This window comes from Pleurodeles waltl, chromosome 5 (assembly GCF_031143425.1).
Source record: "Pleurodeles waltl isolate 20211129_DDA chromosome 5, aPleWal1.hap1.20221129, whole genome shotgun sequence".
NCBI lineage: Eukaryota > Metazoa > Chordata > Amphibia > Caudata > Salamandridae > Pleurodeles > Pleurodeles waltl.
In genome coordinates this window covers 1,867,203,141-1,867,224,373 of record NC_090444.1, presented here as the reverse complement: position 1 = coordinate 1,867,224,373, position 21,233 = coordinate 1,867,203,141, and the positions used below count along the sequence as shown (strand labels likewise).

Genomic DNA, 21,233 nt, shown 5'->3' with positions numbered 1-21,233 from the left:
GTGTCTAGTGGAAGCTTTTCTAGCTTGTTTTATGACCTCCATACATTCTTGTGTGAGGTCTAAGTGTCCGAATTCTAGGATTTCAGGAGCCAAATTGCTAGATTCAATGATGCTGGGTTTGGATGCCTGATCTGTTGTTTGTGTTGTGTTTACAGATCTGGTCTGTTGGGTAGTTTGACATGCGGTACTAGTGAAAGGTCTAGTAGAGTTGTATACCAAGGTTGTCTTGCCCATGTGGGTGCTATCAGTATGAGTTTGAGTTGGTTTTGACTCAATTTGTTTACTAGATATGGAAGGAGAGGGAGAGGGGGAAAAGCGTATGCAAATATCCCTGACCAACTCATCCATAGAGCATTGCCTTGTGATTCGCGGTGTGGGTACCTGGATGCGAAGTTTTGGCATTTTGCGTTTACTTTTGTTGCAAACAAATCTATCTGGGGTGTTCCCCAAATTTGAAAGTAATTGTTCAGAACTTGGGGGTGAATTTCCCATTCGTGGACTTGTTGGTGATCTCGCGAAAGGTTGTCTGCTAGTTGGTTTTGGATCCCTGGAATAAATTGTGCTATTAGGCGAATGTGGTTGTGAATCGCCCACTGCCATATTTTTTGTGTTAGGAGACACAATTGTGTTGAGTGTGTTCCTCCTTGTTTGTTTAAATAATACATTGTTGTCATGTTGTCTGTTTTGACAAGAATGTATTTGTGTGTTATTATGGGTTGAAAGGCTTTTAACGCTAGAAATACTGCTAACAGTTCTAGGTAATTTATATGAAATTTTGTTTGGTGTACGTCCCATTGTCCTTGAATGCTGTGGTGATTGAGGTGTGCTCCCCACCCTGTCATGGAAGCATCTGTTATAACGTATTGAGGCACTGGGTCCTGAAATGTCCGCCCTTTGTTTAAATAGTTGCTGTTCCACCATAGAAGCGAGAGGTATGTTTGGCGGTCTACCAACACCAGATCTAGAAGTTGACCCTGTGCTTGTGACCATTGTGATGCTAGGCACTGTTGTAAGGGTCGCATGTGTAGTCTTGCGTTTGGGACAATGGCTATGCATGATGACATCATGCCTAGAAGTTTTAGCACAAATTTTGCTTGTATCTTTTGGTTTGGAAACATAGCACTTATTACCTTGTGGAATGCTTGAACTCTTCGTGGACTTGGAGCGGCAATTCCTTTTGATGTGTTGATGGTTGCCCCTAGATATTGTTGTGTCTGACACGGTTCGAGGTGTGACTTTGTATAGTTGATGGAGAAACCCAGTTTGTGAAGGGTTTGTATGACATATGTGGTGTTGTTTGTGCACTTTCTTACTGTGTTGGTCTTGATTAGCCAATCGTCTAGGTAAGGAAACACATGTATTTGTTGTCTCCGGATATGTGCTGCTACTACTGCTAGACATTTTGTGAATACTCTTGGTGCAGTTGTTATTCCGAATGGCAACACCTTGAATTGGTAATGTATTCCTTTGAATACGAACCTTAGGTACTTTCTGTGAGAAGGATGTATCGGTATATGAAAGTACGCATCTTTTAGGTCTAATGTGGTCATGTAATCTTGCTGTTTGAGCAGTGGAATGATGTCTTGTAGTGTGACCATGTGAAAGTGGTCCGATATGATGTAGGTATTTAGTGTCCTGAGATCTAATATTGGTCTTAATGCTTTGTCTTTTTTTGGAATTAGAAAGTACAGGGAGTAAACTCCTGTGTTTTTTTGTTGTACTGGTACTAATTCTATTGCATCCTTTTGCAGTAGTGCTTGAACTTCTAGTCCTAAAAGTTCTAAATGTTGTAGTGACATTTTGCGTGTTTTTGGAGGGATGTTTGGTGGGAATTTGTGGAATTCTATGCAATAGCCATGTTGGATTATTGCTAGTACCCAATTGTCTGTTGTAATCTGCTGCCAAGATTGGTAGAATTGGCTTAGTCTTCCCCCCACTGGTGTTGAGTGAAGGGGTTGTGTGACTTGAAAGTCACTGTTTAGGTGGAGGTGTTTTTGGAGTTTGGAATTTTCCCCTACTCCTTGGGAATTGACCCCCTCTATATCCCCTGAAACCTCCCCTTTGGAATGAACCCTGATAGGGTGTGGTTCTTGTTTGTTGGCTGGTGGTGTCTGTGGGTTGGCCACGAAACCCCCCTCTAAATGGAGTTTTTCTAAAAGAGCCTCTGCTCTGCGGGGAGTAGAGTGCGCCCATGGCTTTGGCCGTGTCTGTGTCCTTTTTAAGTTTTTCAATGGCTGTGTCCACTTCAAGGCCAAAAAGTTGTTTTTCGTTGAAGGGCATATTAAGGACAGCCTGCTGGATTTCAGGTTTGAACCCTGAAGTGCGGAGCCATGCGTGTCTCCTTATGGTGACAGCAGTGTTGACTGTTCTTGCTGCAGTATCGGCTGCGTCCATTGAAGAGCGGATTTGATTGTTCGAGATCGTTTGTCCCTCTTCAACTATTTGCTGCGCCCTTTTTTGGTATTCCTGGGGAAGATGGTCTATGAGAAGTTGCATCTCATCCCAGTGTGCGCGGTCATATTGGGCTAGCAGCGCTTGAGAATTTGCGATGCGCCATTGGTTGGCTGCCTGTGATGCGACTCTTTTTCCTGCTGCATCAAATTTTCGGCTTTCTTTGTCCGGAGGTGGGGCGTCGCCAGATGTATGGGAATTTGCTCTTTTGCGAGCTGCCCCTACTACTACGGAGTCAGGTGGTAACTGCGAAGTAATAAACACTGGGTCTGTGGGTGGTGGTTTATATTTCTTATCCACCCTTGGGGTGATGGCTCTTGATTTTACGGGCTCTTCAAAAATTTGTTTTGCGTGCCGTAACATCCCTGGTAGCATTGGGAGACATTGATATTGGCTATGTGTAGCCGAGAGGGTGTTAAATAAAAAATCATCCTCTATAGGATCGGAATGCAGTTGGACATTGTGGAATTCTGCTGCCCTAGCCACCAGTTGCGAGTATGAGGTACTGTCCTCTGGCGGTGACGGCTTTGTGGGGTATGAATCGGGATCATTGTCCGGCACTGGGGTGTCGTATAAGTCCCAAGCGTCTTGATCCTGATTATCTTGACTTATAGTAGTTTGCGCTGGTGAGTGCATTTGTGGCGGAGTTTGTGCCGGCGATGCCTGTTGTGGTGGAGAGGGCGGAGGCGTGACTTTTTAAACCACTTTGGCTTGTGGTTGTGCGTCATCCTTGAGAAATCCGATCCTTCTTTTTCTCATTATTGGGGGAAGGGTTGATATCTTCCCTGTGTCTTGTTGGATGTACAGTCTCTTTTGTGTGTAGTCTGATTCTACACTTTGGAGCTCTTGTCCAAATCTGTGCATCTGGCCACTTATTCCTTGTTCCTCTGTGTAGGAAGGAGGTGTGGAACTTTTCGGCGCCGAGAATCTTTTTTCGGCTTCGGTACCGACTGAATTTTTGTGGCTTTCGGCAGTGTGTCTCGGTGCCGATGTTTTTCGGTGCCGGCATCTTGTTTTTGCTTCTCGGAGCCGCTATCTCGGCTCCGAGGTTGCTCCATGGCGGTCCCTCGACCGGAGTCGGGTGTCTTCGCTATGGGCGTGCCCTTTTTCGGCGCCTTCGACGGCTCGCCGGTTTTATGGGTCGAGCCATGGCCTGTTGGCAGTGGCGTCCCCTGGGCTTTTGTTTTTTCGATGGTCTTTATTTTCGACGTCTTACTCACTGTTTGTTGTTGTTGTTCGACGTCGGAGTCTCCGGATTCTGAGTCCGGAACCGAGAATGTTTCCTCTTCGTCGTCGAAACGTTGTTTTGTCGGCGTGGACGCCATTTGTAGACGCCTGGCTCTTCGGACCCGGAGTGTTTTTCTGGATCGGAAGGCTCGACAGGCCTCACAGGTATCCTCCTTGTGCTCGGGGGACAAGCACAAGTTACAGACCAAGTGCTGATCTGTATAAGGATACTTACTGTGACATTTTGGGCAGAAACGGAACGGGGTCCGTTCCATCGGCTTCGGCGTCACACGCGGTCGGGCCGACCAGGCCCCGATGGGGGATCGAAGCTACCCCAAAGTCTTCCGATGATCGGTGTCGATGTACCTAACTATCCCGATACCGAACGGAACAATACCGACGCTTTCTTCCGAGAGTCTGACTAACTTTCCGAACCGAAACACGGAGCGAAAAGGAACACGTCCGAACCCGACAGCGGAAAAAAACAATCTAAGATGGAGTCGATGCCCATGCGCAATGGAGCCGAAGAGGGAGGAGTCCTTCGGTCCCGTGACCAAAAAAGACTGCTTCGAAGAAAAACAACTTGTAATACTCCGAGCCCAACACCAGGCAGCGGACTGTGCTCAACATGTGTATCAGCAGCAACATATGCCATCGAACCTTAGGTTTCCACCTGCCCACCTAGCAGGAAACCCTTAACTCCATCAGGGAGGTCGCTGCGTAGCCGGCAGCCACCCTGTCGGAAGTTTGGCGGACAGAGTTTTCCGTCCCCCAAACTCAAAATGACCCCCTCAGTCTGGTGCTTGGAGGTGATTCATGAGATAAAGGAAACAAAAATCTGTTAGAAAGCTGCTGGGTAAGGCATGAGGAGCTGCAATACTTACACCACCCGCATTAATAATGCTTCAATGCTATTTTCTCCAGTGAAACTTTCCCTGCCCTCCCCACACCAAAAGCCCAGGTGCCTCCCCTCCCCTCCTCCCCTCCCCTCCATCTATCTATCACACACACACCTGATCACCACTCCCCGGTGCATATAGATGTTGATATAATGGGAACTGGTGCTACCGTTGGACTCCCAATAGGATTTAGGATTCCTATCAGTCAGTTTGTTCGCCCGGTGGGGATTCGAGGAGACTTCCACCTTTTCCCAGCATTTGTCTTCCTTTACTTCAACACTAGAGCCTGAAAGATATAAATTTAAATAAATGCTCATTAATAATGTCCAGCAGAAATGAGAGGGACTACATTCTAGCCAAATACAAACAGCAGGATTCAAGCCAAGCCGTCACAGAGACCTAGGGAAAACAACTAATTATGCATCAGATACTTAAAATCCAAAAGTAAAGGAATGAGTTCTTGCATTAGCTAGCGATGTTTCTGACTAAAGTTAATTCCATCTGCAGATTTGTCAACTTATGAAAATATGGCTCCAGGAACAAACTCGGCCCTGAATGACTGATCAGCCAAAATGGGTTAATGACCACATTAAGTAACTCTGCATCCACCACAAAAAAGGCCTTCATCATCCTCTGCGATGACATCCGCTCACACAAACGAGCTGCATGCAGATGGTTTCCACAGATCCCAGGCAAGAGCAAACTAATTTACTATATATATAAAACCTAGTGGTGGTCACCACTACGTAGTTATAGTTAGGACCAAGTTTCTATTGAAAGAGTGTTTTTTGTTTTCCTAATAACTTTGGCGACTCTTGACCAATCTTCACAAATTTTTGCAAGAAAATAAGACTCTCACTTGAGCTGCTGTCTGTAATGTTTTGGGGTGATCCATCCAGGGGGGGTGAGAAAAAAAAAGGGGGGGTCGCAAAACACCTTTATCCCCTTTGTTTTTTCCATAGGAAAAATTGAATGGCGATCAAACTGAAACTACTGGAATTAGACAAAATTTGGCTGAAAAGTAGGTCCTGGTCCAGAAAGCAACCATTTTTTTTTGTTTTGGTGTAAATCCGTTCAGTAGTTTTTGAGGGGAAAACAAATCTGTATATATATGAACGTGAATGAATCACGACCCCTCCCAATCTCGTGCTTAGATCTGATTGGATGTAAACACTTCAACCAGGAAGTGTTGGCAGCCATCTTGGGACTCCAAAAAAGCCCCCCCACCCCCCGGCAAAAAACGCATTTAAAAAAAAAAATAATTCGGGCCGGTAACATTTTTCTAAAAATAAATAAATATATAAATAATAATAAAAAATAAAATAAAAATATGGGCTCCCACACTTTGTCTTTTTTAAGCCCCCAGGTGGGCCAAGCTCACAACATACCAAACCATTGAAACTCACCAGTTCTAATTAGAGTTACCTCAGTAAAATATTTTACGACAAACTGTGCACCGTGGGGGCGTGAGTTATAAATACCTCAGGGCACGAGTTACAGTTACTTGAAGTGACTAACTATAACTGGTGAATTTCTATGGTTTGGTACGTTTAAAATGTGAGCCTAACTATAAAGTCCCTGTAAACTTTGGTTTTTTTTTTAAGTGAAAATATATACATATACACACACACACACACACAATTAATACAAAAAAATATATATATACTTCTAAAATAATGGCGCAGTAAAAAGATCAAAGCACTTAAAACATAAAAAAGCAAAAATAAGGTGTCAAGGAAAATGCAAGTATAAAACAAACCCTTGTCCTCAGTGTCCCCTCTACATCCTCTCACAGGCACCAATCTGCGGACTTCTCCAGCGAGTATCTCATTAACCACTGCCAGCTCTCCGGCTCCCTGAAGCAGCTCCCAAGCTTTTGCTGGGATGAATTAATATTTGTATACCAAAATTGAAATGTGGGTATCTGAGGCATAAGCATGTGTATTTTTCAGAAATGATAAGCTCGTGTTTTGAGAATAATGGCTGTATTTCCGAAAAACATTGATAGTGGAGTGATAAATAATGCAGCGTTACAGAGAGTCATTACTGATATTCTTACCTATGTGCCAGGGGCACTGCAACTATGGCTGTCATGTATTAAACACACGGAGGTATTCCACATTGACAAAGCTTTTTTACCATTACTGCGGACACCGTGCCCGATGCCCTGAGCTGACCGCTGCTGGGAGTCCTGCTCATGGTAGTCCCTTGTGTAATCTTCTCTAACGTGGTCAGTATCACAACATTAACAGTAACAGTAGCGCCCACTCATTTTCATTGAGCGTAAGGAGGTCATATTACAAGACGTTTGGAGATCCCTGCACCAGTGTGACTCAAAAGAGTGCAGAGATTATTTTGATCGAAAAGCTTTATACACAGACCATGCTACTTCCAAGGGTGTAGTGGGGTTGTTTATGCCCCGGAGAGGGACTTGCTACACTGACCTCACTCACGTTTGTGACACTAAAATCAGGTGTCAACTTTCCTCCCTCGTTACAGACATTTCCAAGCTCTGACGTAGAGGCTGAGAGTCTCGACAGACTACAGGAGAAGGGGGGTTTGGAAGTAAAATACAGGGTTCACAGAGATGGGTAAAGGAATCACCTATGTCCCCTGATGCAGAGGGTGGAAGTCCTGTTAGATTACAGAAGGAGGGCTTTTAGTGTGGTGGACTGGGTTTCCTGAGAAGATCACCTCAGGAGGTAAACAAGGACAGAGCTTATGGAAGAACTTAATGTGTTAATTAAGAACAGATTATGAACAATGGTTTGGGAGGAATACACTCTATTACAAACACTAGGTATAGAACTAACCTTGGCAGAGGTTCCTCAGAAAAACATCAAAAAATGGGATATTAATTGGCAGGTGGTTGCGCCGATGTTCCTCAATCTGCCCCAAAACCATCTGGAAATATAGACAACAAGACATGAAACAGCTAGACAAGGTGAAGTCTCAAACAGGAAAGATTAGCGCTGTATGGTCAGTGGTGGATTGCACGCTTTTCACACAACATGAGGCCACTCAAACCACATCTTTGAATTGAAAGTATTTTGTTTTACTTGCTGGATGCATCAGGTGGTGGTTTCAGGAAGCCTATAGTATTCAACAAAATATTCTACAAACTTAGAAATATGTCCAATATCCATCAATTTACCAACAGAATCGGTACTCCCCACACCTGCGGCTGCTGCAGAATGCAGGTCCTGCTGCTGAGCTGGAAAATGAGGACATACACACAGTGAGACAATGAACAAGCTTATCATGTGCTACAGAAACAAACAAGTTACTTACCGTCCAAAACAATCTTTCAGGTGGATGCTCTGTGTAACCACAGATTCCTCACCTTCTGAGTATACACCAGATTGGATGTAGAAACGTTCATAGCAGTCGTTACATGGTGACCTTGCACAGCCTCCGGAAGTCGCAGAGCGGAGTCACATGTATACACAACCCTTGCACACCGTCCTCTTCTACGTCCGCAGAAGTGAATCAACAATGTGACACTGGAGAGGACAGTGCGCCAAACCTAAGTGCACATTTTCAGCACGAAGGCGTCCACTCCACAGAATGGGGAGGAGGGAGGTCAGTGAGAAATCCGTGGCACGCATATCCACAAGACAGATCATTAAAAAAAGGAAGCAACTTTGGGCCTGATTGAGATCTCAGCGGAGCACATAGTATGTCACAAACATCCACCAAATTACGATCCCCAAAGAATATAATGGGATTGTAATACAGCAGGTGGGATATCCGTCACTGCTGTGATGGAGTACACAATCCGCCAAGTTCTAAATCAAGCCCTTTTTCTTTGGATGGATATTTATAAATGCAGATTCTTCACCTTTCAAAGTAGACCAAAAGGCATGGCATCCGAAGAGTGAATTCTCACCAAAAAGGCTTGCTGGACTGAGTAAGCGAAACAACCCTCCGCGCAGACTTGACTGTCATGGCAGGAGTGCTTCATGACCACATGTAGTTACTCAGCTGATGTTCAGTGCTGGAGCACCCTTTGCCCACGCTGTCCTGGCAGCCTTGGCTCTGGTGGAATGAGCCCGTGAGCCCTCGTTGGTTCTTTGCCAGGCTATCGCATGTTTCATGCACAGCATGATGCACCTGGGTAGGGTTTGTTACGGAACCGCTCTCGGCTTCTTTGCTTCGGTAAAAGCGCACTAATAACTGGCCCAAGACTCTGCACTCCTTCATGCGCTCAAAGTCAAAACTTTTTTTAGGTCCAGGCAGCAGGGCCCTTCGTTCATAGACGGCTGGAGCAAACAAAAAAAATGAGGCTAGTCAGTAGGCTCAAATGGGAGGGCAAGACAATCTACAGCAGAAATGATTAAGCACAAGTCCACGGCACCAATTTGTCAGAGAAGAAGGCGGTATACGGGGGCTGCACTGATGGCGCCTGCAGCTCAGTGATAGCGCCCACCATTCTGATAGGGAGTCAGACAGAACAGCCTTGCACAGCCTTGAAAGGTGTGCAAGGTCCCACGGAGACATAATAGGCATAGATTAAACATTTATGTGGAAAAGCTGGTAACTTGAATATTTAAGGTTGGTCAGACACACATAGAAAAGGCCGAAAGGACTGAAAAATATCCTGTAATAGTCCCCAATGCAAATCTTGTTGGGGATAAAATAGGAGAAACCACAATACATCAGGTAATGTGACCTACAGAGTATCAACTTCTGGAACCACACACCAAGTCACAAACTTCACCCAACATCCTGAATATATAAGTTTGGTAGACAGGCAGCTAGATGAAAGAACAGGACTCCCTATTTAGGGGTTAAAGTTAATTGGCTCAAGGTTATTACCTGTGTAGGCAATCAGCACTCCGCACCAGAGGATTGGAAGGAAGGCTCATGGGGCCATAAAGGACATGTTAAACTCCAACGCGTTTGTGTGAAGAGTTATATCTAATGAACAAGTTATTCACCTTCGGTAACGCCTTATCTGGTAGAGACTCTATGTAGCTGCAGGTTCCTTACCTTAGAATTATCCCCAGGCGTCACAATAGAGCTAGAAATATTTTGTGAGCAGTACCCTGCGAGCTGGTAGGTGGCGTCGGCTGATTCCGTGCTGCATCATTTGCACTGGAAGTCATGTTCGCATGCCTATACAGGCGCCACCCCACTGTGGTGACGTCAGTTTCTTTTAGCTACTTTCCAGGCCAGGAATGCGGAGCCACGAAAAACACTTACCACTTGTGTGGAAAACTAGGGCCCTGAAAGGGGGAAATGAATCTTGTCACTAAAAATCCTTTCGCAGAGCAGGTAGGATGGTTGGGGCGGTAAGAAATCAGTATCTAGATAGCGTTTCTACCAGATAAGGAGTTACTTAAGGTAATTAACTTGTCCACCTTATGGAGACTTCTAGCTGCAGATTCCTGACCTTAGAATAGATACCCATGCTAAGCCTCCCTGGAGGAGGGTCTGGTAAACCATTTCACACTCCAACGTTCTGCAGGACCAAATGACCAAAAGAATCCATCCCTATGGACCTGACTGTACCATACTGTTGAAAGTGAACTTGCGCCATTCGTGATCCAGTAGGCATCACTGGTTGAGATTGTGGACCCTGGCGTTCAGAGAGCCTGCCATGTGCTGTACCACCAGGAACATGCTCTGATGTTCTAGCCATGTCCAGAGAACGCAGGGCCTCTTGACGGAGGGTCGAAGACCCCACCTTGCCCTGTTTGTTGCAGTACCACATAACAGCGGTGTTGTCTGTAAACACCTACGCTAACCTTCTCTTGATGAAGGGTAGGAAGGCTTTCAATGCCAATAGGATCGCCCAGAGCTCCTGTAGGTTGATGTGGAGTTCTGATTTCGGTGGAGATCCGAGGCCTCTGATCTCCGTCTGTGAGAAAGGGCCTCTTTCGACATGGTAGCCTACCACACTTCGCCTGGAAAATGATGTGGTTTCGAACTATAAGTGCCCTGGGCCCTGCTGAACAGGTGTCCGGGGCTGGATGTCTCGCCCAAAACTGTACTACATTTTGGCACTTCAGCCACCCTCGTAAGTCACTAGCAAATGGTACCTTTGGTACCCAGGGCACGGGCACTAAAGAGGCCGCTCAGAGCTTCAGCACCAACTGTGCCACTCAGAGGCCCCACACCAGCTCCATGCAGACTGACATTACAAGTGCATGGCAAGGTGGATTGAAAAGTTGCAAACTAGACATGACACTCACCCAGAGTGCCCTGTCCGCTGACACTGCATGCAGTATAGGTAAGCCACCCCTCTGGCAGTCCTTACAGCCCTAAGGCAGGGGGCGCTATAATGCATGTGAGGGCATATGTTTGCATAAGAAAATATGCCCCTCTTGTGTCTTTACCAAACATAAAGGCACAGTAAGTGTACAGCGAAGCCGTAGCAAGCACATACGCTGGGCACTACGAGTTCCCCAGCTACATTATGGCCTCTATGAATACTGGGTTGTCTGATATCAAACAACTCAGAATAATAAAAGCACAATGATGCCAGTGGTGAACTTATTATACCATCTAACAGCCCTGGCATCGTTGGGGGCTGGTTTTTACCAGCCTGGCACTGCCAGACAAATGTCTGGACTCCTTGGGTCAGAGCCTCCGCTCACAGGAGCCAAAGCACAAAGGCTTTCCTGGGTGGAAGTGTTACACCTCCTCCCCGAGACGGGCACCCTGCACCAGCGGTCAGCTTCAAAGGCTTTACTGCCTTTGAAATCTGACCTCTGACTCAGCTGCTAGCAACAGATGGGGAACAGTTTTCTCCCCACTTTGAGTTGGAAAACCGATGGGAAAACTTAGCCAGAGGAGGGGGAGTGGCCACCCCAGGTGAGGCAGGCGAGGTGACCACTCCGTTACATTTTCCTCTGTCTTAGATGGTAGAACAATACCAGGAACTCACCCTATACCCCACTAAATTCAGCATTTATGGGCATCCCTGGGCCTACAGAGCAGAATCGACGGACACAAGAAGGGCAGAGACAAAGAAGACCCCAGGCTTCAGAACAGAAGTCCTGCTGCAAGAAGGAAAAGGCACCAAACCCTGCCCGCTGCCCCAGGACTCGACAACCGCCGTCAAATGGACATCAGGCGGACTCTAAGAAACCCAGAGGACCTCCAAACTTCTAAATATTGCCGAGAACCTCCCTCTGAGTGAAGGCATTACTCCCTGCAGACAAGAAACCAGTGAAGTCCAGGTCACTGATCGGCCACTGACCAACAAACCAGACAAAGTAGCCCGACCAACTTTCACCAGATGGACCCGGAGGACAAACCCTGCCCGTGTGCCAAGTTTGGTGGCACTGTGACCTCCAGTGGCTGAGACGTACCATAGCCCGGGATACTGGACCTCCAACGTCGGACATCCCCCGCCACGCCATCAACAAACCACCTGTGCTCTAGGGGTCCACAACCCCTTGCGACCGCTACACCACCGGACTTACCTTTAAGTCCATCTATGCACTGTCTTCCCAAGTGGTCCCCTTCACCGTTCTGCACCAGTTTCAAGACTTTCCGTCGCTGCTCCTGCCAAAACCAAGAACCGCCCGAACTTCTCAGGCTGGCCCACAAGACCGCTCGACGACCTCAACCTAAAAACAGAAGGTGGCACTTGTAAGACCATTGCCTGATTTTATGTGCATTTTTAAAGCTTTCTCCTATTGATTCTTATGGTGGGCAATTACGCACTGAAACAGAACATTTTCTAAACTTTGAAAAATCTTAACTTAAAAAGTACTTACCCGATTTTGTTGATCTTGGTCTTAAAAATTATTTTTGTGACTTGCTCTTGAGTTAGTCTTCCGAGTGCGTCCACAATTATTGATACTGTGAGTACAACAAATGTTTAGCATATCTCCAAAATAAGCCTAACTGCTCGACCACACTACCACAAAAACAAAACATTAGTTGGTCTGCTTTTTGCTTTTTTACATTTGAAAACCAAGGTGGGGTTGCTTGGATTCTCTACACAGTGCACGTCATTTTTGTACACAAAATAGAGAACCAACCTCCTATACCACCTCTCTTAGATAACCGCACCATCCCAGGAGTGACGCACCTGTTGCTACTGTCAGATCTGGTTGGGGAGGGGAGGGGGGTGTTAGTCGCTGACCCAATCACAGCTTGTTAGCTATCACTGCAGATCTTTTGCAGTTTGCTCCGAGATCTAAGCCATGTCGGAGAGATTTCGTTGATGCTGTGCCTACTGGAACTTCATGTGTCACAAGCAGGATGCAAGCAGCCATGAGGCCCAGCAGCCTCAGAGTTAGTCTCACTAAAATCCAGTATAGAGGCTGAAACATCAGTATCATAGCCTGAATATCCTGGTCTCGCCGTTCGGGAGAATAAGCCCAAAACTGCACCATATCAAGAGCAGCTTCGATGAAAGGGAGTTAGGTGTGACTTTAGCATGATGATAGTGAATCCCATCGAGGGTAGGAGGTCTGCCATAATCTGGAGGTGGGAGACTACAGCCTGGGGTGAGCACGCCTTCAAAAGCCAATCATCGAGCTAGGAGAAGACTGGCACCCCTGAACACCATAGGTGAGCAGCAACCACCGTCATCACCATCGGTGAACACCAGAGGGGCACTGGTAAGGCCAAAAGGGAGCACAAAGAACTGAAAGTGCTTGTGGCCCACCGTGAACCACAGGCAATGTCTGTGGGCAGGCAGGACAGGAATGTGAAATTATGCATCCTGCAAGTCCAACGCTACCAACCAGTCTCCCAGGTCCAGGGCAGACAGGACTTGAGCGAGCATACACATTTTGCACTTCTCCTTCAGGAAGAAATTGAGAGGATGCAGGTATAGGACAGGTTGAAGGCCTTCCTAGCAGCAAAGGAAACCACAAACTACTTCTAGCGTCGGCATCCTCTCCATGGCTCCCTTGGCCAAGAGAGCAGGCTATTTTTTGTGAAGCAAGGTAAGAAGGTCCTCAGTCAGATTGTAGCAAGTGGGTTGCATGGGTGGAGTGGCAGTTAATAATTGGGAGGAAGAGCCCCATCAGACAATCTGAGGAGCCCATTGTTGTGATGTTATAGACATCCAGTGGGACAGGTGATGGCATATCCTGCCTCCCACTGGATGCCCATGATGGTAAGAGGGCAAACTAAAGGTGGGTTGGAGACTGCGGCTGCTTGTGTTGGACTGGCCCGACCCCTGGCTGCCTGAACCATGAGGTCTGTGGGTACCGCATGCTTGGCTAGGCAAAGGCTGGAAAGTTTGAGTGCCATGGTTGCTAGGTGGATAAAGATGTGGCTGGAAAGAGCATAAGGCTTACTGGAGTTGGCGAGGGGCCATGGAAAGGCCCAAGGACCTGGCCTTAGCTCCGATGTCCTTGAAGCACTCCAGCGCCGAGTCTGCCTTGTCTCTTAAGAGACAGGAGTCAAAGGGCATGTCCATAAGAAAGGCTTGGACATCCCCTGAAAAGCCAGTTGTTCTCAGCCAGGTGTGATGCCATAAGGCTATGCTCAGCGAGTCAGTGGGATCCAGTCCAGATTTGATTGTGAAGTTAGATGCATCTCTCCCATCAGTAACAGCCTGGAAAAACATGGCCTGGACCTCCTTCGGAACCAGGGGCAGCATCTGCACAACCGAGCGCCATAGAGTATGGGTATAATGGCCCAAAGGGCATGCAGTGTTCACAGACCTCAGTGCCAGCCTCATTGAAGAAAACAATTTCTCACCTTAGATGTCCAGCCTCTTGGATTCCCCATCAGATGGGGTAGGGAATGCGCCAAGATTTACATGGGAGGTAGAGACTTGGATGACCAAGGTATCTGGGGTAGGGTGTTGTGTGAGGAACCAGAGGTGCCCTAGAGCGGGGCGATGGCAGTGGCCAATTGTCCTGTTCACAAGAACCCCTGTGCTGGGCTTGAACCATGTCCCACACCTGACGACTCTAAGGGCGTCATTAAAAGGGAGAAGTGGTGCGGAGGAGGTCTTTGAAGCACCTCTGTCAAGACGGTTGTCTTGACTGTCACCAAGGGCAAATGAAGGTGCAGGACCTCAGCCACCCTTCTCACCACCAAAGCAAATGGAACTACCACCTCCATAGCCCCAGTAGGGGGAGAAAGCAAGTATCTGGCGAAGTGTCCAGTCCACTGGTCCCCTCCAAGTCCTCATACCATTCTGCATTTGGCTGTAGGGGCTGGTATTCTTCAGGGTCCAGTGACCACTCCCAGCCCTCCCTGAATCCCAGGTCATAGGATTAGTGCTCAAGCTTCGATCTGGAGACTACGGCTCCAGGAGGCACTAGAGTTGGACGATGCCCCTCCAACTCCCTGTCAGAGCCAGGGATGAGAATGGGGATGGGTTCATCAGAGGGCACTAGTGGCACCGGGGTAATTGACATAGGGACCTGAACCAGGGAAAGACAACCTGGTTCTAACGGCGCGAGTCCGGACTCATTTGTGGATCTAAGTGGCCCAACTGGTGCTAAGGGTGGATCTGCCAAAAAGGAACCAGTAGGAGTCCCTCCCGAACCAGCGGAGTCCGAAGGTGCGTTGCCCAAATATGAGGCGCATGGACTTATAAACATCACAGAGTCAGTGTAGGAGGCTGGACTGGCTTGTAGTGAGTACCAAGGGGTACTTACACCTTGCACCAGGCCCAGGTATCCCTTATTAGTGTATGGGGGGGGCCTAGCAGCTTAGGCTGATAGATAATGGTAGCTTAGCAGAGCAGCTTAGGCTGAACTAGGAGACGAGTGAAGCTCCTACAGTACCACTAGTGTCATATGCACAATATCATAAGAAAACACAATACACAGATATACTAAAAATAAAGGTACTTTATTTTTATGACAATATGCCAAAAGTATCTCAGTGAGTACCCTCAGTATGAGGATAGCAAATATACACAAGATATATGTACACAATACCAAAAATATGCAGTAATAGTATTAGAAAACAGTGCAAACAATGTATAGTTACAATAGGATGCAATGGGGTCACATAGGGATAGGGGCAACACAAACCATATACTCCAAAAGTGGAATGCGAACCACGAATGGACCCCAAACCTATGTGACCTTGTAGAGGGTCGCTGGGACTGTAAGAAAACAGTGAGGGTTAGAAAAATAGCACACCCCAAGACCCTGAAAAGTGAGTGCAAAGTGCACTAAAGTTCCCCAAAGAGCACAGAAGTCGTGATAGGGGAATTCTGCAGGAAAGACCAAAACCAGCAATGCAACAACGATGGATTTCCAGACGAGGGTACCTGTGGAACAAGGGGACCAAGTCCAAAAGTCACGACCAAGTCGAGAGTGGGCAGATGCCCAGGAAATGCCAGCTGTGGGTGCAAAGAAGCTGCTACTAGACAGTAGAAGCTGAGGATTCTGCAGGAACGACAAGGGCTAGAAACTTCCCCTTTGGAGGATGGATGTCCCACGCCGTGGAGAGTCGTGCAGAAGTGTTTTCCTGAAGAAAGACCGCAAACAAGCCTTGCTAGCTGCAAGTCGTGCGGTTAGGGTTTTTGGATGCTGCTGTGGCCCAGCATGTCGCCAATTGCGTCAGGGGACAGAGGGGGCGCCCAGCAAGACAAGGAGCCCTCTCAGAAGCAGGCAGCACCCGCAGAAGTGCCGGAACAGGCACTACGAAGAGGAGTGAAACGGTGCTCACCCGAAGTTGCACAAAGGAGTCCCACGCCGCCGGAGGACAACTCAGGAGGTCGTGCAATGCAGGTTAGAGTGCCGTGGACCCAGGCTTGGCTATGCACAAAGGATTTCCGCCGGAAGTGCACAGAGGCCGGAGTAGCTGCAAAAGTTGCGGTTCCCAGCAATGCAGTCTGGCGTGGGGAGGCAAGGACTTACCTCCACCAAACTTGGACTGAAGAGTCACTGGACTGTGGGAGTCACTTGGACAGAGTTGCTGGATTCAAGGAACCTCGCTCGTCGTGCTGAGAGGAGACTCAGGGGACCGGTGATGCAGTTCTTTGGTGCCTGCGGTTGCAGGGGGACGATTCCGTCGACCCACGGGAGATTTCTTCGGAGCTTCTAGTGCAGAGAGGAGGCAGACTACCCCCACAGCATGCACCACCAGGAAAGCACTCGAGAAGGCGGCAGGATCAGCGTTACAGAGTTGCAGTAGTCGTCTTCGCTACTTTGTTGCAGTTTTGCAGGCTTCCAGCGCGGTCAGCAGTCGATTCCTTGGCAGAAGGTGAAGAGAGAGATGCAGAGGAACTCTGATGAGCTCTTGCATTCGTTATCTAAGGAAATCCCCAAAGCAGAGACCCTAAATAGCCAGAAAAGAGGGTTTGGCTACTTAGGAGAGAAGATAGGGTCCTTCAGTTGTTGCTAGCCTATCAAAAGGAGTCTCTGACGTCACCTGTTGGCCCTGGCCACTCAGAGCAGTCCAGTGTGCCAGCAGCACCTCTGTTTCCAAGATGGCAGAGGTCTGGAGCACACTGGAGGAGCTCTGGGCACCTCCCAGGGGAGGTGCAGGTCAGGGGAGTGGTCACTCCCCTTTCCTTTGTCCAGTTTCGCGCCAGAGCAGGGCTGAGAGGTCCCTGAACCGGTGTAGACTGGCTTATGCAGAAATGGGCACCATGTGTGCCCATGAAAGCATTTCCAGAGGCTGGGGGAGGCTACTCCTCCCCTGCCTTAACACCATTTTCCAAAGGGAGAGGGTGTAACACCCTCTCTCTGAGGAAGTCCTTTGTTCTGCCTTCCTGGGCCAAGCCTGGCTGAACCCCAGGAGGGCAGAAACCTGTCTGAGGGGTTGGCAGCAGCAGCAGCTGCAGTGAAACCCCGGGAAAGGCAGTTTGGCAGTACCCGGGTCTGTGCTAGAGACCCGTGGGATCATGGGATTGTGCCAACAATGCCAGGATGGCATAGAGGGGGCAATTCCATGATCATAGACATGTTACATGGCCATATTCGGAGTTACCATTGTGAAGCTACACATAGGTAGTGACCTATGTGTAGTGCACGCGTGTAATGGTGTCCCCGCACTCACAAAGTCCGGGGAATTGGCTCTGAACAATGTGGGGGCACCTTGGCTAGTGCCAGGGTGCCCTCACACTAAGTAACTTTGCACCTAACCTTTACCAGGTAAAGGTTAGACATATAGGTGACTTATAAGTTACTTAAGTGCAGTGTAAAATGGCTGTGAAATAACGTGGACGTTATTTCACTCAGGCTGCAGTGGCAGGACTGTGTAAGAATTGTCAGAGCTCCCTATGGGTGGCAAAAGAAATGCTGCAGCCCATAGGGATCTCCTGGAACCCCAATACCCTGGGTACCTCAGTACCATATACTAGGGAATTATAAGGGTGTTCCAGTATGCCAATGTAAATTGGTGAAATTGGTCACTAGCCTGTTAGTGACAATTTGTACAGAGAGAGCATAACCACTGAGGTTCTGGTTAGCAGAGCCTCAGTGAGACAGTTAGGCACCACACAGGGAACACATACATATAGGTCACAAACTTATGAGCACTGGGGTCCTGGCTAGCAGGGTCCCAGTGACATATAACAAACATACTGAAAACATAGGGTTTTCACTATGAGCACTGGGCCCTGGCTAGCAGGATCCAAGTGAGACAGTGAAAACACCCTGACATACACTCACAAACAAGCCAAAAGTTGGGGTAACAAGGCTAGAAAGAGGCTACTTTCTCACAGTCCGTGAGCGTGGTTAGCTCCAGGAAACTTTGGGAGGCGCAGAGTCAACCCAGGTGGCAATTCAACCACAGAGCCAGGCCTCGAATGGCGACACACCCTCAATTCAATTGAAAACAAGATGGATGGGGCAAAGTCGTAAAACTCTTCAACTTTTTGTTCTTCTTCTGGGACTTACCAAAACACCATGACGACTTCAAGGGCGAGCAAAGATCATGGGCTCTGCGACCGATCGTGGGACCTTCCTCTCGTCGGCGATGAATACCGTTGCAGCGTGGCACGCTGAGCGGCAAGGAGCTCGAGGGATCGCTCCCTCTAGGCCTTGGGGTGCATGGGGCGGCAATCAGTGTAGGTCCTCGTATCATAGTTGTGATCCAGGCACCAAAGGCAAACAAGGCGTGGGTCTGTCACCACATCGGTCGATGAAAGGTACCGCAGGGCTTGAAGTCGGCCTTCCAAGTGAACATCCTACCACACCAGGAGATGATTCAGAAAAAAAGGCTTCAACAAAAACCGAATAAGAGACCAGTCAAACAATGACTGGGGATAGCTCTCTCCAGATCTGCGCTGCCTGGTGTGGATAGAAAAGAACCGACGTCAGCGCACTGGGATGTCACCTAAATTTGCACCACGCACATAACTTCCGGCAAGGACAATGCCAGCGACGGCATGCGGAGCCAAACAATGCCACCTACCGGTGCGCAGGGGTACTGCCACTGAAAAATTTCTGGATCCAGTCTGACACCTGGTGATAATACTAAGATAATGAATCTGCGACTGGAAGTCTCTATCAGATCTGTCTCACAACGAGCTGAAAGAAAGCTTTCCATCATAAGCCGCCTACAAGAACTGTAACAAATGTCATGATCTTGGTTTATGGCCAAGGCAGGGGGGTAAACGTATAGGTTGTATTCTGACAGCTCAGAGGGCAAACATCCAGGCAGCATTCTGACAGCTCACTGAACAAACATCCAAGCTGCATTGTGACAGCTCACTGAACAAACATCCAAGCTGCATTGTGACCGCTCCCTTAACAAACAACATCCAGGCTGTATTCTGACAGCTCCATGAACAAACAACATCCAGGCTGTATTCTGACAGCTCCCTGAACAAACAACATCCAGGCTGTATTCAGAGGGCTCCTTAAACAAAGCTCTGATCAGGAATCATCTCAGAGATCTGAATCTTTGGCTATTCTTCATGAAGCGTCTGCTGTATATTTCCAACTCTAGTGCCTGGACACCCAATTCTGGGCACGTGCTGCGCTTTACACAGAATAATAATAATATTCATCATTATCTTGAGGTAGCATTAGCAGTGGATCTTCTGTAGACATAGAAAAACTACCACCAGGGCAAGCAGCTAGGAGAAGTCCGGCTCAAGTAGTGGGTCAGTGGTTTCTCATCACACACCAGAAGTACTCATACAGGAGCGGGCACGTGGAAGTAATGACAGAGCGGTTCTGGTGAGCAAAGACAGTGAAGGCAGCCAGAACCTGAGCCAGCGTTGGAAGACTGAACTTCTGCTGGGTGGGGCAGGAACGGACTGAAGCTGTAAAGATCCACGATGGAACCAAGAGAAGAGTTCTTGGATTGGCAAGAGGTGCGACAGCGGCAGCTGCGCATCAGCATCATCCTGCGCCATCGAAAGAGCCCAGACATGATGAGTGATCTGGGTCTGGTTGTGGGAAGAGCCTCTGAGATTGAACCAAGGAAAACAACAGAAGCACACGCGAGTTTTTAGGATTTCAGTGCTCCCTTTTACCCTCCTCCTTTTGGATGTGGAGAGAAGCTGAGCTGAGAAGGAGAAGATCTGAAGAAAAAGGAGGCCCTGGCCTTAAAAGACAGAAGAGCCACGGCTGAGTTTTTCCAGCTTTGGTCTTTTCAATGACTTCTGACTCAGTTACTGCACAGGCCAGAAGCAACTATTTGATCCTTCCTGACCTTTTTGCTGCGGCAAGACCTCATGAGAAGAGGAGTCAGAAAGGTTCTTACCATCAAACAGGAATTTGATTACCTCTTCCTTGGCCTTGAAGACTACAGCCATGTCTGCTTTTGCACGAGTGAACAGTCCTGGCAGCAGGGTCGAAGAGATCTTGAGAAATCAGCTTTTTTGCTCAGGTGCTTCCTGTCCCAGTGAAAAATAAGCATATCCCACAGTATAATCTAGGTCAATGTAGCCTAGTGGTCAAACTCATGCCACAACTGGAACCCAAAGCTCACCATGATGGCACTGGCATTGTCTGCCCGAGTGCGAGACCTCAGATTGGTACAATCTTTAACAGCAGCAGTTAACACATTTTGCCTCTCTGTCCAAATGGGAAGATGAAGTCTAGCTGTTTGCTTAAGTACAATCACCACACACAGAACGAGCAGGTAAGTTCATAGAAATAAAAGAACTTTCTTTGGGTGCCCAATATTTGCTGTCCAAAGACTGACAGAACTTGTGTAGAGTGTGAGTTTCCAAACAACAAACTGAGCCTCCTTGAGGAGCTGGGGAACTGTAGGAAAAGAACCTGTTCATTATGAAGAGGTTATGACAAGATACAGCAGTCCTGTTGCAGGCTTACAACAGTTTGCTTTTTAATGTGAAGGCACTTAAAAAGCATGAGGGGACATGAACAGGTGTCAGACATGTTACCACTTTATACTGCTAACTTAGCTCTAGCTTTATTGCAGCTGGAATTAAAGTAAAGACGAAATAAGAGGACATTTAGAAGAGATTATCAGACACATCAGTCAAGTCAGACAAACACAACCAATGAGTGTGTCACAGCAGCACGTTCAAGCTAAAAAAAAAAAAATTCTGACAACCGTATATATACCACACCCACCATCATTTTTAAGATTACACCAGTGTCATCACCTACTACCCGTGGGCTCTGAGGGAAGTGGCAGATGAACTGGACTGTGTGGAGAGAACATACTATTGGGAATCAGGTGTGGAGCATTTAGTGGGTGCTCTAGACTTCGGTTTTATTGAATCTGCAATCCTGTGCTTTCTCGGCTTCCTGCCATTTAAGAAAAAAGGTGTTGCCAGCTTTAAGG

At 47.7% G+C, this 21,233-nt stretch overlaps 1 protein-coding gene across 2 annotated transcripts in view; it reads right to left on the bottom strand.

Annotated features, from left to right (window-relative positions):
• Window positions 1–21,233, bottom strand: part of LOC138296904 (cullin-9-like) — a 360,394-nt gene that overhangs the window by 141,733 nt on the left and 197,428 nt on the right. For both annotated transcript variants that reach the window (XM_069236417.1, XM_069236416.1), the window contains exons 17-18: window positions 7,391–7,481; window positions 4,692–4,863 (exon numbers count right to left, since the gene is read on the bottom strand). In XM_069236417.1, coding sequence (XP_069092518.1) covers window positions 4,692–4,863; window positions 7,391–7,481 — 263 coding nt within the window. The remainder of the gene's footprint in view (window positions 1–4,691; window positions 4,864–7,390; window positions 7,482–21,233) is intronic.